Raw genomic sequence first — 18,471 nt, 5'->3', positions numbered from 1 at the left:
AGTATCCACCTGGAATGTTTTGAACATGAAAAACCAGGGATCCAAAGACCTTCTAGGGCTTGAGTTGTTTCTATGTGGAATTGACATACTTGGAATAACAGAAACCCACTTGATGCGATCAGGCGATGAAGAAATTGCAAGTTCTGATCACAGGATGATTTAGTCAGGCCAAACTTCTAGTAGGAGCAGTGGCACAGGCCTGCTTCTAAACAAGAAGGCAAAGAAATGCCTCATATCCCACAACCCAATATCAGATAGACTACTCACTGCCCGCTTCAACCACTAACACGGGAAGATGACGATTGTTGTGTGCTACGCACCAACGAATATCTCTCCAACGGATGAGAAAGACAAATTCTACTTGGCTCTCACAGCTGCTCTCTCTCGGATTTCCCCTCATGATGTTTTGGTCGTGGTAGGCAACTTCAATGCAACTGTATCTGACCCCAGCGGAGCTTTTAAATCTGTAATTGGTCCAGTTACCCCTGATTCTTTGAACGAAAATGGGACCCGACTGCTCCAGCTGTGCGCCATGTACGAACTGGTCATTACAAACACCCTGTTTCACACGAAAGACATTCATAAGTCAACATGGTATAGCAATGACGGACGCACGCGAAAGATGATCGACTATATTATAGTCAACCAAAGATGGCGGTCATCAGTCACAAATTGCAGAACCTATCTCTGCGCCGAGATCGGGAATACTGACCATAGATTAGTTGCTGCGAACTTCCGTCTACGACTCAAAGCCCAGCCCACAGAACGACGCCAACCAAAGTTGGACACTCAGAAACTAAAAACCGAGGAATTCCGCCAAAAGTATTTAGTTGAATTCCAGAACAGATTTGAATGCCTGAATACCCTTGTTGACCCGGACACGTTTTGGCAGACGTACAAAAACAATATATTAGAGGTCGCCACTGAGACCGTCGGTCGAAAGATGTACTCAAAAAAGCCCTGGCTGTCGCAAGAAGCTTTGCGAATCATTGAGCAACGCAGAAAAGCGCGGCTGGCCGGAGATATGCCCTCCTACAGACGGTTAAACAGGGTCAGGAACAAACTTATCCACCAAGACAAGCAACAATTTGTTGACAAAAAAGCTGATGAGCTAGAAGATGCAGCACTAAAAGGTGACACCATGTCGCTTTTCAAGCATGTTAGAGACCTCAGCGAGGAGAAACCTCCAAAGATAGGAGCAGTTAAATCCACCTCCGGCGTAATGCTCGAAGATGAAATCGCGCAGCTTGATCGATGGAAGGAGCATTTCAAAAAGCTGCTGAACGCCGACAGAGTCGACGTCGATCCCAACCTAGTCGCATTCGCTGAGCAAACAACAAGCGAAAATCTCCCAGAGCCTGAGCCTCCCTCTGTAGTAAGAGATACAGAATGCTCTAAGGAGGATGAAAAACAACAAAGCACCAGGAACCTGCGGGATCACCGTAGAGTTGCTAAAATTCGCAGGACCGACGATGCTACTATGGCTGCACATGCTGTTTTCCCTCGTTTGGACAACAGAATAGATTCCACAAGAATGGAAGGAAGGGATAATCCTCCCTCTATGGAAGCATAAAGGTAGTCGAGGTGATTGCTCCAACTACAGAGGAATCACCCTCCTGTCGGTTCTCAGCAAATTATTTGGAATGACTTTGATAGATAAAAGTACCCAGTTCATCCGTAAGTTCCGCCGGATTCAGCAAGCAGGTTTCATGCCGAACAGATCCACGACCGAGTAGATCTTCACCGTACGCCAGGTCATCGAGAAAGCTCGTGATTTCCAGCGTACAGCATACCTCGCCTTTGTTGACTTTAAAGCAGCCTCCGACTCGGTCGACCCTGAGTCTCTCTGGCTGATACTAGAACGAACAGGTCTCCCGGACAAATACTGTTGCCTTTTCAAGGCGCTCTACACTGGTACAAAAAGCTCCGTCCAGGCTAATGATCGTCGAAGCTCACTGTTCGAAATAATTACCGGTGTACGGCAAGGTTGTGCTGCTGCTCCTGAACTGTTCAACGCGGTGATTGATTATGTCATGGATCGAACCACGAATCGGCTCCCCTTCGGACTAAGGTACGGCGACAGAGTTTTAGCCGATTGCGACTTCACTGATGATATTGCTCTGATATGCACTTCTGCAGCTGAACTCGAAGAAGCCCTCAACACACTGTCGGAAGAAGCCCTGAAAGTGGGACTACATATTAGCTGGCAGAAAACAAAAATAATGATCGTTGACTCCGCAAGTAACACCGCCAACTCACCAGCATTCAACGTATCAGGGCACACTGTCGAGGTTGTCAAGTCTTTCACCTACCTTGGATCTGTCATCACGGATAACGGCTCAGTCGAAACTGAAGTTCTGTCGCGCATCGGAAAAGCCGCATCAATTATGGCATGACTATGCCGTTCAGTGTGGTCAAAGCCCAACATCAGCCGAAAAACAAAAATGCGGATCTACAACACCCCCGTAACCCAAGTCCTTCTCTATGGTGCTGAGACCCGGCCGGCTACTGCTTCTGCTCGTGATGCCATAGACATGGCCCAAACAAAGTTCTTGAGACGTATTGAAGGAATCAGATGGGACGACTTCGTCTCGAACACCCGATTGCTGGCACTAACAGATCAGACCCCAAACTCTCGTCAGGTCGCTGCACGAACCCCTACGGTGGTTCGGCCATTTGGTCCGCATGCCAGCAGAAAAACCCGCCAGCACTCTCTTCTATTTTGATCCCCCTGTGTATGGCTGGAAGCGCCCCCGCGGAAGGCCCCGGTTCAGATGGAGGGACATCCTCACCCAGTACCTCTCAATGATTGGCACTGATATACAAGAAGCAGTCACGCTTGCACAAGACCGTTCTGAATGGAGGCGAAGAGTCACGTGTCTCTCTACGCTGGACAACAAGCAGGAGCATTAAGTCAAGTAAGTCAAGTCAAGTTTTCGCCAAGAACGTATCGAGTCAGCCCTTAGAAGGGATCAAACAAAGTACAACACTGATGAAACATTTCGCCAATAATGTATCGAGTCGGCCCTTAGAAGGGATCAAACCAAGTACAACACTGATGAAACTTTTCGCCAAAAACGAATTGAAAGGGATCGAACCAAGTACAACACTGATGAAGCTTTTCGCCAAGAACGTATCAAGTCAGCCCTTAGAAGGGATCAAACCAAGTACAACACTGATGAAACCTTTCGCAAATATGTTTGTAAAACATGTATCTAATTCATTGGCAAAACTGCATGTGAACATTAGAAATCAATGCAAAAAATTTGTACAGAACCTACCTAATTCATTTGATGTGCCGGAAGCATCTCAATTCATGGTTGCAATGGAAAATACTCTAGAACATTGTGAGCACAGTGAAGCTTTTCATTTTGAAACCGCTTATAAGAACTGTGGTACAAATAAATGCAACAGTTGTGGTCAAGTAGGAGATGTATACAAGACAATACCAATAATTGGTATTGTCTATAATAAATAATTGGTATTGGTAATATCACATCTGCATCTATCCTGAAGTTGTACTAGGAAATTTTTACCGTAGTAAAAAATTGCTTGTCCTGTTGTGTTAATTATTAACACAACAGGACAAGCAATTTTTTTTTACTACGGTGAAAATTTCCTAGTACAACTTCAGGATAGATGCAGATGTGATATTTGGAAGGATGACAGAAAAGAAAGGAAATCAACTGAAATTGACAAATTGCGTAGAAGCCTTGGCAGTTTGTCTTTGACTGGAAGTGAAGAAGTTTTGAAAACTACAAGTGACGGAGGCAAATTTTATCAACATTTGATAGACACTAAGAAAGATTCCATAGAAGAAAACATTAGCAAAATTCGTAGAAGCCTCAAAACAGCCACAATAAGTGACAATGAGTTTGAAGGAACAATTAATATTGATGAACAGGTTGCATCTACTGCAACCCACAAAGGTATGGTAGGTCAAATACTTTTTGATGATCTGGAAATGAGTGATATGACATGAGACGCTAAAAAAGCAAATCCCGAAAACAAAGATTCAGTGAAATGGAAATGTCATCCTCAACTTTGTAAATGTGAATCAATTAATATTGAAATATTTCAACAATTATTTCCTGATATAGCCGATATGAGTGAAGAAAAATTGTCAACACATCCTCTTGTCATAGGATACCTAGATGACTTGGATATTTGCAAAAGTTTCTTTACTTTGTTGCAAAAGCATGGACATTCATATTAGTGTCACCCCAAAAATGGTTGTGACAGTGCTTTTTGAGCTCTAAGACCCTTAGCTCCGCGTTTTCCCGTCCTTAGAAACTTTTTCAGAGCATTGTATAAGGCTGTGTACAAATGTAAAATTATTCGGGACATAACCGTTGCCAGGACTGCAGGAATCTTTCAGATGCTTCACTCACTTGTTGAAGAAGCAATTTGTAAAATTCAAATTAAATATAGAAGTGTTAACCCACATATATATAACCTTAGAGTGTAGACTGATGAATATCAGATAATGAGCACCTTTGAAAAGAATCTAATGAGAGTAGCCCAGATCAGGGATGAGTATCCTTCGGTTCCATGCGACTGTTGTGAACAGTTGCAAAACACAAAAGATATTAAGTTTTTAAGAGCATTTTCAAAGAGAAAGGGATTCAATGAAATGTTAACGGCTTTATTAGACGAAACTGAAAGATATATACCTATAGAAGAAAGACAAGAAATTAGATTTTCCACTGGCTGGAGGGATAATATATTAGATATATTTCAATTATGTGATTACTGAGCATTCAAAATGCTTTCATGTAAAGACAACGTTCGTTCTGTTGTAAATAATCTTCAAGTGAAAGCAGCTCCTGAATGCATAGCAACATTGAACAACCTTGAATTGGCACTAATTCGGTGTGTCATGCCCTGTCTAACTATTTTAAGACTAGGACAAGTAATGGGATCAAAGAGACCTGCAACTGAACTAACTAATGCTCTTAAAGGAAGAATCGTTTATTTGCCAGTAGATGTTCAAGCAAATGCAGAAATACTTCCGGAGAAGTTACTAAACATATATAGCCTTGTGATTATTGTCAACGGTCAACCTACCTACAAACGAAACGTATGGTTTAGGCCTACACTGATTGATTTGAGGAAGGTACAAAGTACTCTTCTTTGGTTAAAAGACAACAATTATTTGTATAAAAATATACAAGCATTCACAATAGAAAAATTGGAGCAAGTACTTACAAATTGCCTATTGGAAAAAAAAGAAGGTCAAGAAAACCCACATAATATACCGGAAGGTGCTGTTTTTGAAAAGTTATCTAATGATGCGAGATCTAACTTGGTTGAACATTTTTCAATACAGCCACTAGACGGATCAGTCCCAAAAGACTTCATAGAAGACTTCCAGAAAAATAAGAAGGTTGAATGCGATCAACTTCAAATGAAAAAACTGGTTGGTATAGGTGAAGATTTGTTTCAAGAAGGAATTGATGTTATGGCATTCCCTAATCTTTTTCCCGACGGAAAAAACTATATGAGAGACATAACCCGCCAATTTTATATTAGGAATTCTGATTACATCAAATGCCGTCTTCTAAGTAGACATCCACAGTTCCGTCAAGATATACAGTACTTATTCCGTAGCTTTCAAGTTCAAGAACGTTCACATTTCTGTAATAGCATTGGTCAAATGCTGCGCACTTTACGACCTAACCAAAACGTTCACGATTTTATGGATCGTCTCAAAAACCGAGATGGAGATATGGAGTCTTCGATATTTTCTCTACAATCCAGAATCAGAGGTTCGCGCCAATATTTTCGGGCACTTACTGGTAATTTAAGGGCAATGATAGAGCAAGAAGGTCCACCAACGCTATTCATTACACTTTCTTGTGCAGAATGGTATTATCCAGAATTTATCAAACATTTACGAGAAATAAACAAAAATATGCCAGGCATAGATAAGATGACTGCAGGAGAATTGACTTCTATGGATCCTGTTTTCGTATATGTGCATTTTCAACAGAAATTGAGAGCAATCTTTAACGAACTAATATGTGCGAAGGACAAACCTATATTTGGAAAAGTAAATCATTTTTGGCGAATAGATTATCAAGCAAGAGGAGCACCCCATGTGCACTGTATTCTTTGGATAGAAAATGCGCATGTTATTGGAACGTCGTCAATCGAAGAAGTGGTCGAATATTTAGACAGTATTTTCCCTTGTGAACTTCCAGATAAGTTAACAAGTCCAACACTCCACAAATTAGTTGCCGATCATCAAATACATCGATGAAGCAAATACTGCCAGAGAAAATTCCAAAGAAAGCGACCGTTGATCAGTTACTTTATATTTGGACTTCTAAGTTCTTTAAAAGAAAAGACAGAGATGGATGATATTATTGACTGATTGGGTAACGGATCAAACCGCGAAAATAACACGTAGGAGAATTTGTGACCTTCAACGTAAAGACACTGAGCGCTATGTTAATGACTATACCCTTTATTATTAAGGCCATATTTTTCCAATGCTAACGTTCAGTATATTTCTCACATTGGTTCAAAACTACCGTATTATATCACAAATTACATGACGAAGGCAGAAAGTTCTGATGTTGACAATATGTGGGAAGAAATTAACAAATCCCTTAAATCCCTTAGTCAAAAAGCTTGGTTTTATTTACTAAACTCAGTGAAAACACGCCAAGTTGGTGCCATTGAAGCAGCTGATAGGCTTCTTGGTACTAAACTGTATAGTTTTTCAAGACAATTTAGATTTGTCGATTTATCAAAGCTAACAGAATTGAAAAGGACACTGAAAACCTATAAGGAAATAGAAGAACTTGCTGAAAAAGACCCAGAAAGCTCAGATTTATTTGTCGTCCACTGGGTATCTGATGTGTATACAAATAGACCAGACAGTTTGGAAAATATCAATTTATATGAACTGCTCAGTTGGTATGAAAGTGAAAAACAAGGAAAGGATGAGATTATGAGACTGAAAAATGGTCCATTCTACTTAAGAAAGCGAATCCACAGACCTTACATCATTAGACAGAAAAAAATTAATCCCCTTGAATCTGACGAGAAGAATGAACTTTATTATACCATGCCTCTTAACCCTTTGAAACCATGGAGAACAGTAAGGAAATTATAGTTAGTGGCCTAATCACATTTGACACATACTGTATTGAAGTTGAAAAATATCCAGAATTGATTAACTTTGACGAGAAACTGGTGTCCAAATTCAAAATTGACAAGGAATTTGAAGAAAAAGCCCGAGAGAGAGCTAAAGTAATTGATCATAATGAAATTGACAAGGAGACTACAATTTTTGAAGAAATGGATGATTCTAATAACGCAATACAAGGAAAAGTAATTGACAAAGCTGCTGATGCAATGGAGGACCTGACAGCAGCAAACAGAGAGATTTTAGAGTTTGACACAATGGATCAGTTACAATCAGACTACAAATCACTGAATATTGATCAAAGAAGAACAGTTGACAAAATCCTGGCAATCATCAATGGTGGAAATACTCAAAAATCACTCAAAATTTTCCTTTCAGGATTTTAAGGAACGGGAAAATCACTAGTCATTGATTTTAATTAAAGAATACTTTGTAACCAATTAAGAAAAGAAATCTGCCAAGTGGTAGTTATGGCCCCAACAGGACTTCAAGCTAGCAGCATAAAAGATTTAACAATATATCAATGTCGAAGTTTGCCTGTGGACAAGCAAACAATGGCAAAATATACTCCTCTCTCCACTGAACAGTTACTTACACTGGGGAAAACATTGTCGCAAACAAGTCTGTTTATCATTGACCAGATAAGCATGGTTTCGTCATTAATGATGATGTATATTCACTTGCGTCTTACGGAGATTATGTCAAACAATCTTTCAATGGGAAATAGTAACTGTGTTCTCTTCGGTGATCTTCTTCAACTACGACCAGTTTTAGCAAATCCACCACATGCTTCTCTGACGCGTCTTGAAATTTGAAATCGCAATGGTTTCATTGGTACATTTGACCTATGGAAGGAGTTTGATTATGATGAACTGACTATCAACATGAGACAAAAAACAGACAAACTGTATGGAGAAACTCTAGCAAACATTCGAGTTGGAAAGTGTGAAGAGACCCAACTTCATAATCTCAATGCAAGAAAATTTGGTAAGGACTTAAGAGCTATCCCTGAAGAAGTTTAAGATTGATATCTACGACTGGTTAATGAAGGAAAGTATCCTGCTATTCTTATGCCCACAAATGATGATTGGAAACTAGTGAATGCAATACTTTCACAAGAAACCAGCTCAAATTTACTGACTCTAACTGCGATTGATCAATTTTCCTCGGTCTTAAAGAAAAGCAAATTGAGGAAGAAGCAGAGAAGAATGTCATTCGTTTTGAAGATGACATTAACCTTACTGGTGGTGCATCAAAGAATCTGGTGTTGTGCACTGGAGCAAAAGTTATGCTTCAAAGAAATTTTGCTGTTGACAAAGGATTAGTTAATGGGTCAATGGGATATGTCCAGGGATTTACAAGTCTACCAAATGGTGAAATTGGTAGCATCACTATACAATTTACCGGTAAAAAAAACATGGTTGAAATAGCCCGTGAACCTGTGAGATTTGAAGCGTTAAAACAAATCTATTACACTAGAAGACAGTTTCCACTACAACTAGCTTTTGCTATTACGATCCATAAGTCACAAGGCCTTAGCTCAGAGTGTGCTATAGTTGATGCTGGAAACAGATATTTTGGATCAGGAATGATTTATGTTGCCTTGTCAAGAGTAACAAGTAGTGCTGGATTATATCTAATAGAACTGGATAAAAAAAAAATTGCCGACAGTGAGGCAATCACAGAATATAACCGTCTAAGAAGTAAATACAGACCAAATATCTGTGTTTTTGACAAACCTAAGCAGCCAATGGTTTGCAAAGAGACGACACCTGAAAGACCCCAGAAACACGGAAAAAAAAGTGTAAGAATCCAAGAGTATACTAACAGTAACAGAAGAATAAGTGTTAAGGAAGTGTTGTCTCCAAAACGTGCTAAAAACCAAGACACTTTACATGGTCTTTACAAATCAGGAATTGGAGGAGGCAGGAAAGGCCTGTATAATCTTGACAAAGTTTCGGGTTATGTGAACCGGCTGTTCAGTGTCTCCTTAGCGTGCATGAAGTACTGTTTGACATGGTTGCTCATTTGAAAGGCCCAGTTTCAAAAGAAATTGAACGTTTTGCATTGTCATCTCTTCAAGAGAAAGAATCAGCCAAGAAACATTTGATATTATTTCCAAGTCATCACAGTTGTTCAGAGCAAAAGCAGCAGTCATTAAGCGAATTTTTGGAGACTCCGTTTTAAAGAATTGACTATGAGAACATCATGACAAATCCAGTAACCAATGACAGTGCTCTAAGGGATAAATTCCATTTCAAGAATCAAAAGTTTTGGGTGTGTGAGAGATGTCATTGGACTCAAATTGGGGACACATTCCCAGACGTAAAAGGTTGCTACTTTCTAGTTCCAGGGGATCTTAACCCAGATGCACCTGCATGGGAAGAAGAAATTGATAGCACAGACATTACGTTTCATAGAGTATTAAACTCACACCTAGTGGGCAAAAAATTTCCGTATCAACACAATCTGACACTGAAAACAGTATTTACCAAAACAAGCCAGTTCCTTGCAATAAATTTGGATCGAAGAGCAATGATGCACAAAAACTGTAGAGATCCTAGAGATCAATGTGAACTTAATTTGTATTGAAACCACGGATGAGTGTAATATTACAGGCAAAAGTTACAACGAATTTTCTAAGTCAACAGAAATGTACAAGATTATTGCTGCCGCAATTCACGTTGGTACAACTTTTGATTGTGGACATTACTTTGTGTACAGACGAACACTTGAGGGACGCTGGTGCATCTGCAATGATTTGATTGTAAGAAATCAAAACCATACGGATGCTGCTGACCTAGATACTAAAAGAATTTTTTTTCTGTTTGTAGATTTTGCCTCCATATAAAAGGATTTCCTTATTTAAAAGCATTTGCAGCGCAAATGGGAGGATAACTGTATATACTGCTTGTGAATGGTTATCTCTTGTGTAAAGTTATTTTAGTTTATTTTAACAGAAAATAGGGCATGTTTGATCGTGACTTTTCTGGATGCGCTGCTAGTTGTGTATAAATGCACTGAGATTCGTGAAAACAGTGCTCTACTGTAAAGGTTTTACACAGCCAACCCCGTCCGCCCCCTAGCATCAAACCAGACCCCTTAATATCGTCCTACTTACAGCGCATATAAATATGTGTGTGTGAGTAGCACATCTTTGTAGGCTCCTTGTCCATGGTTATCACCTACATAAGTTTGTTTTACTAATTGTTACTTATCCTTTCAAGTCATACAATTGAGGTAGCTATGTTACAATATTTCTGTAGAAATTAATTATGATTTATTTGAATATGAAGTAGAAATATGATTCATTTAAATCAAAATATAGCTTATTATAAAACTTCATAGAGTTGACATTTTGCATATTTTTAATAGAAAACTAAAGTCGAATCAAGTTACAGCCATATTTGAAAGAACCAAAGAAAGAGTATTTGAAAGAATAGGACTAAATGTACACATAAACGACGTTTTTGTTTGTCATTCTGCTGTTAAAAGGATGTCCTCTCCTCACAGGAAATCCTTTTATACGGAGGCAAAATCTACAAACAAAAAAAGTTCTTTCAGTATTTACTCTAACTCCAATTTTTCAAATTTTAATTACAAGTTTTGAATAACAAAACAGGGAGACTCATACCCTTTTTACTGTCATATTCTAAAATTGGAGCAGGGGTCGGATTTAATGCTAAGGGGTGGGCGGACGGGGCTGGCTGTACACAAAATTCTCGTTGGTGGCCCTGTTTTCACTAATCTTAGAGCACAACTATAAAACAATAAAACATCAAAACCTTATTGCCCTTATGACCTTTAGTTTTCTATTGTCTAAAACTTAGTAACATAAGAAAATTAATCTAAAAAACTAAAATAACTTTACACAAGAGATAACAATTCACAAGCAGTATATTTTTATGATTTTGGGAGAAATCAGAAAATATACGTATTTAATAATAGTAAAAAAAAATATGACAGTGAAAAGGGTATGAAAGAATTAATGCATATGCCAGAGGCTGCAATTTAGGTAAATTTAAGGCAAAACATGGATTACTCCAGATCTTGGGATTACATTAACCAAATTATTTTCAAAATTTTGGTACAAAATAGAAACCGTTTCACATATTAATGATGACCATTAGGTGGTTCAACTACTCTGAGGTAGAAAATGACTATTTCTTCATTTACTGAAAAATATTTCAGGGACAATGGCATAGCTGTAACACGTACATCGTTGGAAGTCAAAACGATGTGGGTGCTTCATAGATTCATAGATTATCATTCTCTTACTTAAGTGGCCACAAACTTCTACAAAATTAGTTCACCTTTTTTTTATTATAATAATTTTAGAAAAGAATTCATAGACAAGTGAGAAATGTATTAAGGATTGGTTGTTAGACCGCGGTTGTCTTCAGGGAGTAGGGGCTATGTACTTCTAATGAATAGTGTTTTCACTACAAACAAGAGTATGGCTACTGCCCGCTCCCCTAACGGTAAAAGCATCATTCTCTTACTTAAATTAAATAAACAATCAATGCGAACGAACATACAATATATATTAATGTAAATGAAAGAATAAATCTTAAAACGAGTGAAACTTAAATTGAATATGCAAATCAGATCGAATTAAAATAACTACAAACAAGATTTTGGGTATCCCCTCACTGCAGAAGCCTAAAACCTACTGCCCCATTGAAACTTTGCTGTTTCTACGACACCGCCTTTTATAGAAACCCTAGATACCCCCAGGGTCTAACTTAATACCCTTGCCGGGAGGGTTGTGGAGGATCGTCCTCCTCAAAAACATATTTTATGTCTGGAAATCAACTATGCTGAACAAAATGGCTTTCTAAAAATTTTGATTGGATGTGTTTGGGGAAATGATGGGCGTGGGGGGGGGGCTAGTTGACCTCCAATCACTTTCGACTATTAAAAAGGGCACTAGCCCTTTAATTTCCAATCGAAAGAGCCTTTTTTGAAGTTTCTACGACAACACCTTCTATAAAAACCTTATATGCCCCCAGGGCATAACTTAAAATCCTTGCCAAGAGGGTTGTGGGGGAGTGTCCTCCTCAAAAATATATTTTCTATCTGCGAATCAACTACGCTGAACAAAATGGCTATCTCAAAATTTTTATTGGATGTGTTTGGGGAAATTAAGGGCTTGGGGGGGAGGGTAGGGGGGCTAGTTACACTCCAATCACTTTCGACTATTAAAATGGGCACTAGTTCTTTAATTTCCAATCGAATGAGCCTGTTTTGAAGTTTCTATGACAACGCCTTCTATAAAAACCTTATATGCCCCCAGGGCATAACTTAAAACCCTTGCCCTGAGGGTTGTGGGGGAGTATCCTCCTCAAAATATATTTTCTATCTGGAAATCAACTACGCTGAACAAAATGGCTATCTCAAAATTTTGATTGGATGTGTTTGGGAGAATGATGGAAATGGGGGGGGGAGTTGCCCTCCAATCATTTTCGACTATTAAAAAGGGCACTAGCCCTTAAATTTCCAATCGAATGAGCCTGTTTTGAAGTTTCTACAACAACGCCTTCTATAAAAAACCTTATATGCCCCCAGGGCATAACTTAAAACCCTTGCCCTGAGGGTTGTGGGGGAGTGTCCTCCTCAAAAATATATTATCTATGTGGAAATCAACTACGCTGAACAAAATGGCTAACTGAAAATTTTGATTGGATGTGTTTGGGGAAATGATGGGCGTGGGAGGGGGGTGAGCTAGTTACACTCCAATCACTTTCGACTATTAAAAAGGGCACTAGCTCTTTAATTTTCAATCGAATGATCCTGTTTTGAACTTTCTACGACAACGCCTTCTATAATCACCTTATATGCCACCAGGGCATAACCTAAAACCCTTGCCCTGAGGGTTGTGGGGGAGTGTCCTCCTCGAAAAAATATTTTTAATCTGTAAATCAACTACGCTGAACAAAGTGGCTATCTCAAAATTTTGATTGGAGATATTGGGGGGAAGGATGGGCGTGGGGGGGGGGCGATGTGCATGCCAATCGCTTTTGACAATTAAAAAGGGCACTAGCCTTTTGAATGTTCAATCGATTAAGCCTGTTTTCAAGTTTTATGAAAATACCTTCTATAAAAACCTTATATGGCCCCATGACATATCTTAAAATCCGTACCCAGAAGGTAGTGAGGGTGTTTCCTCCTCAAAGTTATATTTTCTATGTGGAATACAATTCTGCGGAACAATAGGGTACTATCAGATTTCTGTGTGGTTGCGTGTTAGGAAATGATGGGCGTGGGGGGGAGGAGGGCGCGTAGCACTCCAGTCAATGTCGACTGTTAAAAAGTGCACTAGTCCTTTAATTTCCAATCGAATGAGCCTGTTTTGAAGTTTCAATGACAACGCCTTCTATAAAAACTTTATATGCCCCCAGGGGATAGCTTATAACTCTTGCCTTGAGAGTTGTGGGGGAGTGTCCTCCTCAAAACATATTTTCTATCTGGAAATCAAATAACCTACACTGAACAAAATGGCTATCTAAAATGTTTGTGGGATGTGTTTGGGGAAATGATGGGAGTGGGGGGGAGTTGCCCTCCAATCATTTTCGACTATTAAAAAGGGCACGAGCCCTCTAATTTCCAATCGAATGAGCCTGTTTTGAAGTTTCTACAACAACGCCTTATATAAAAACCTTATATGCCCCCAGGGCATAACTTAAAACCCTTGCCCTGAGGGTTGTGGGGGAGTGTCCTCCTGAAAAATATATTTTCCATCTGGAAATCAACTACGCTGAACAAAATAGCTATTAGAAAATTTTGATTGGATGTGTTTGGGGAAATGATGGGCGTGGGGGGGGGGAGGTGAGCTAGTTACACTCCAATCACTTTCGACAATTAAAAAGGGCACTAGCTCTTTAATTTCCAATCGAATGAGCCTGTTTTAAAGTTTATACAACAACGCCTTCTATAAAAACCTTATATGCCCCCTGGGCATAACTTAAACCCTTGCCCTGCGGGTTGTGGGGGAGTATCATTCTCAAAACATATTTTTCTATCTGGAAATCAACTACGCTGAACAAAATGGCTATCTCAAAATTTTGATTGGATGTGTTTTGGGGAATGATGGGGGGGGGGCTAGTTGCCACTCCAATTACTTTCAACTATTCAAAGTTCACTAGAACTCCCAATTTCCAATCGAATGAGCCTGTTTTGAAGTTTCTACGACAACGCGTTCACTGAAAACCGTATAGGCCCGCTGTTTTTCAACGTAAAACCTTTCCCTGAGTGTTGTAGTGAAGTGTCCTACTCAGAAACAAACTGTCGAACGTGAAAACAACTCCGTTAAACAAACTGGTTATCTCAAAATTCTTACGGGCTGTGTTTGGTAGACTTATGGGCGTGGGGGGGGGCGAGTTTCTCTCCGAACACTTTCGACTATTAATAAGGGCACTAGAACTCTCGATTTCCAAATGAATGAGTCTTTTTTGAAGTGTCTAAAACAACGCCTTCTACAAAAACCTTATATGCTCTCAGGGCATAACTTGAAACCCTTACCCATAGGGCTGTCTGAGAGTGACATTTTCAAAAACATAATTTCTATTTGAAAATCAACTATGCTTAACAAAATGGCTATCTCATAATTTTGATTGGATGTGTTTGGGGGAATGATGGGCGTGGGGGGGGATAGTTGCCCTCCAATCACTTGCGACTATTAAAAAGGGCACTATTTTTTTGAATTTCCAATAGAATGAGCCTTTTTTGAGGTTTCAACGACAACATGATCTATGAAAACTTTACATGTCCTCAGGGCACGTCTTAAAACCCTTGCCCTGAGGGTTATGGGGGAGTATCCTCCTCAAAAATATATTTTCTATCTGGAAATCAACTATGCTGAACAAAATAGCTATCTCAAAATTTTGATTGGATGTGTTTGGGGGAATTGTGGGCGTGGGGGGGCTAGTTGCCCTCCAATCATTTTTTACTATTAAAAAGGGCACTAGAACTCTCGATTTCCAATCTAATGATCCCCTTTTGAAGTTTCTACGACAACTCCTTCCATATGAAGTGCCTCTGGGAAAAAAAAAAAATTAATAAAACATTGGAGCCGTATGGCCTTTACTATAGGCAACGCTGCAGAGTTACCTCTGATTTCTGTTCGTTTTGGGTTTTGAAACTACGTTGAATAATGTGACTCTCTCAAAATTTTGATTGGATGTGTTTGGGGAAAAGGTGGGCGTGAGAGGGAGTTTAGTTGCCCTCTAATCACTTTCGACAATTAAAAAGGGCACTAGCCCTTTGAATTTCCAATCGAATGAGCCTTTTTTTTAGTTTCTACGACAACGCCTTCTATAAAAACCTTATATGCCCCCAGGTCATAGCTTACAACCCTTGCCCCGTGGGTTGTGGGAAAGTGTTCTCCTCAAAAACATATTTTCTATCTGGAAATCAACTACGCTGAACAAAATGGCTATCTCAAAGTTTTGATTGGATGTGTTTGGGGGAATGATGGGAGAGGGGAGGGGGGACTAGTTTCCCTCCAATCACTTTCGACTATTAAAAAGAGCACTAGCCCCTTGAATTTCCAATCGAATGAGCCTTTTTTGAAGTTTCTATGACAACGCTTTCTATAAAAACCTTATATGCCCCCAGGGCATAACTTAAAACTCCTGCCCCGAGGGTTGTGGGGGAGTGTCCTTCTCAAAAAGATATTTTCTATCCGGAAATCAACCACGCTTAACAAAATGGCTATCTGACTATAATATTGTCTAGGGTTAATCGAAAGTTAAAATTTAGGAATAGCAACTACCTTGCGACCATTTCAACTACAAAAATAAAGCTAAATTGTATGGAGAAAAAGATTTTGACAAGCTACAGGAACACTCTTGTTGGGGGCGGAGCAAGATAACAAAGAGCCAGATCTTGGGGGCTGGGGCAACATAGTTTTACGGAAGCAACAACTTAGCATGTTTTCATTTTACTAAGACCTTAATTCCTAATCACTTTTCGTATCACTCTAGAAAACCCCCTTCTCTGGAAAACTTTTCCTGGAAATCCTCTCCCCTTATTAGGAAGTCTCTTTCGCAGAAAGTTCCTCCATGAAGAAGTTTTCCAGCAAAAATTTTCCCACGGAAAATTTACCCCGAGGGAAATTTCCCAAACCATTCCAAACCTACTTGAAATTTCCATTTCCCCAGGACAACTCCCACGGAACTTTCCACCTGCAAAATTTAGTTGGCAAAAAGAAAGTAAAATAATTAAATATAATTTCTTGTTATTATTTTGTCAAATTCCCCCAGTGCAAAGTTTTTCTTTGAAAGTTCACTTCCAAAAACTTCCCTCCTCACAGAGATTTTTCCCTAATGAACCCCACCTCAATCGGAAATTCCCCTTCCCCTCTGAAAAATGTCTTCTAATAACAACTATTGTACATAAGCTTAAGCAATGGACAAACTTCATAACTTACAGATCTTTCTCCATGAGCTATAGATCAAAAGAATTGACACAATTCTGTTGACAAATTAACTGATTTTAAAAATGGGAAAAACACCCTCGAAAAATCAAATAATCTAATTGAAAATTGCCCCAACAGAACCAGCGCATCCAAGAACCGTACTGCAGGGATTTCAAGCTTCCAGCAGCAGAAATGTGATTTTTTCCATTTTTGCCTTGAGTTCACGGATGCGTGTCAATTTTTTTTTTCTCAAGGGATGATTTTATCGAATCAATGGTCCTAGGATATCGAGAGAGGGCGCGTTTGAACGGATAGTGAAAATTCTAGTACCGTTTTTACGCGTCCAAAATCATTGTAGGGTAACTAGCCCCCTCCGAGGCCCTCTTTTTCCCCGAAACCGTTCGATCAAATTTTGAGATAGCTGTTTTCTTCAGCATAGTTGAAACATCCAATAACTTTGGCTTTGGGGGTAACATGACGCCTATAGCTCATGGAGAAAGATCTGTAAGCTATTCAATGCTATTACTAGTAATATGAATACTACTACCGATACTACTATTACAACTATGCCGAAGGGTATGAAGGTAGAATTTTCAGTAGATTTGAGAAGGGAAGATTAACTGAGTCAGAAAAAGCCCTCCTAATTCAGGTTGTCCAAAGGTGCAACAGCAATATCTTAGGAATAGTTTGGTGGGTGAAGTTGAAACTAACAGGGATTGTTGTAAGGACTGTTGAACTAACCAAAAGAACATATTTGCAGCCTACATCTACTGCTTCTACTCATACTACTAGTACTGTTGCTAGTGTACCATTGAATAATTATTCGCGGTAATAGGAAAGGTTTGCTCGTGGCGATAGAGATTTCTCCTATAGCGCCACTTGGAGATCAGATTCCTTTGGGAGCATTTACCATGGGGACTGGCGAACTAGTTACCTATTATCGGACTAGACTCAGACATACAAGAGAAACGAACACTTATAAAGAGACAATAGATTTATTAAACTTACATGCTTAGTTGTACAGCAATGGGTCACTTCAAAGACAATAATGATGGTGACCAAAATAATTTCGTACTAAACGTTTCAGATCTCACTTCATATTCAAATTTAAAAAACACGTTGACCCTACTCCCAAACGCAGTTCTTTCGTCCTGCGCTCTAGGGACTGCCTGCCATTGGCTCATGGGCCCCAAGGACGCCAACCCTCGTCAAATCATACATCATAAATATTTTTTATGATTTAGTCGTTCACACGGTTCTTATCGTTTAAACTTCCTTAAAAATATTGTGAGTAGCACTTTTCTTATTGCTCACTGTCTTAGCGAAATCCAAAGATTGCAATTTCTTTTCTTTGCTGATTAAGTACTTTTTCATTTTTTAAACTAGATTTATCTTAATTATAGGAGTCCGAATTAAAGAAGGAACTTTATTTTTGTATTTCAAATATATCGTGTTTTACTCCCGGTACATATCACCCTTCCCATGAAATAATGACGCCCCGTCATTAGTTACTGCCCATCAGGATTTTTAAAGTTTTTCAATTATTTTTCTTATTTTATTATATATCCCTATCTAACATTCATCTACCGGAATAAGATTATTTTTGGTTCTAGGTTAGCTACTATACTAAAGATTTTTTTTTTTTTTTTTTTTTTTCATATACAAACACTGATTACTTTTTCATTTCAAATAAGTTTTGGAATATTCTAATTTTAAGTTATTTCTATTTTTTTTTTTTTTTGTATATATTACGTACTAAATAATATATACAAAACGTTAAATGAAAAACATAGTAATATTACACCTAATTCTACTTGTGGTACATACATAAATGATTTATAACATACAATATTTGGTTCAACATATTCACAGATGACATTAAAACACTTTCACTATT

The 18,471-nt window shown here is 38.8% G+C and overlaps 1 protein-coding gene across 1 annotated transcript; it reads left to right on the top strand.

Annotated features, from left to right (window-relative positions):
* The first annotated feature begins 295 nt into the window (after positions 1 to 295).
* On the top strand, positions 296 to 1,573 carry LOC148946679 (uncharacterized). Its single transcript, XM_089096385.1, has one exon. The coding sequence runs from the start codon at positions 296 to 298 to the stop codon at positions 1,571 to 1,573; it is 1,278 nt and encodes a 425-aa protein (XP_088952511.1).
* Positions 1,574 to 18,471: the final 16,898 nt, after the last annotated feature.

This window comes from Artemia sp. Qi Xiang Cuo, chromosome 11 (assembly GCF_049724085.1).
Source record: "Artemia sp. Qi Xiang Cuo chromosome 11, ASM4972408v1, whole genome shotgun sequence".
Lineage (NCBI taxonomy): Eukaryota > Metazoa > Arthropoda > Branchiopoda > Anostraca > Artemiidae > Artemia > Artemia sp. Qi Xiang Cuo.
The sequence above is the reverse complement of the archived record's forward strand: the minus strand, read 5'-3'. Positions and strand labels throughout refer to the sequence as shown.

Excerpts from the sequence above, each read along its gene's own strand:
- LOC148946679 (XM_089096385.1), top strand. The coding sequence starts at position 296 with ATGACGATTGTTGTGTGCTACGCACCAACGAATATCTCTCCAACGGAT.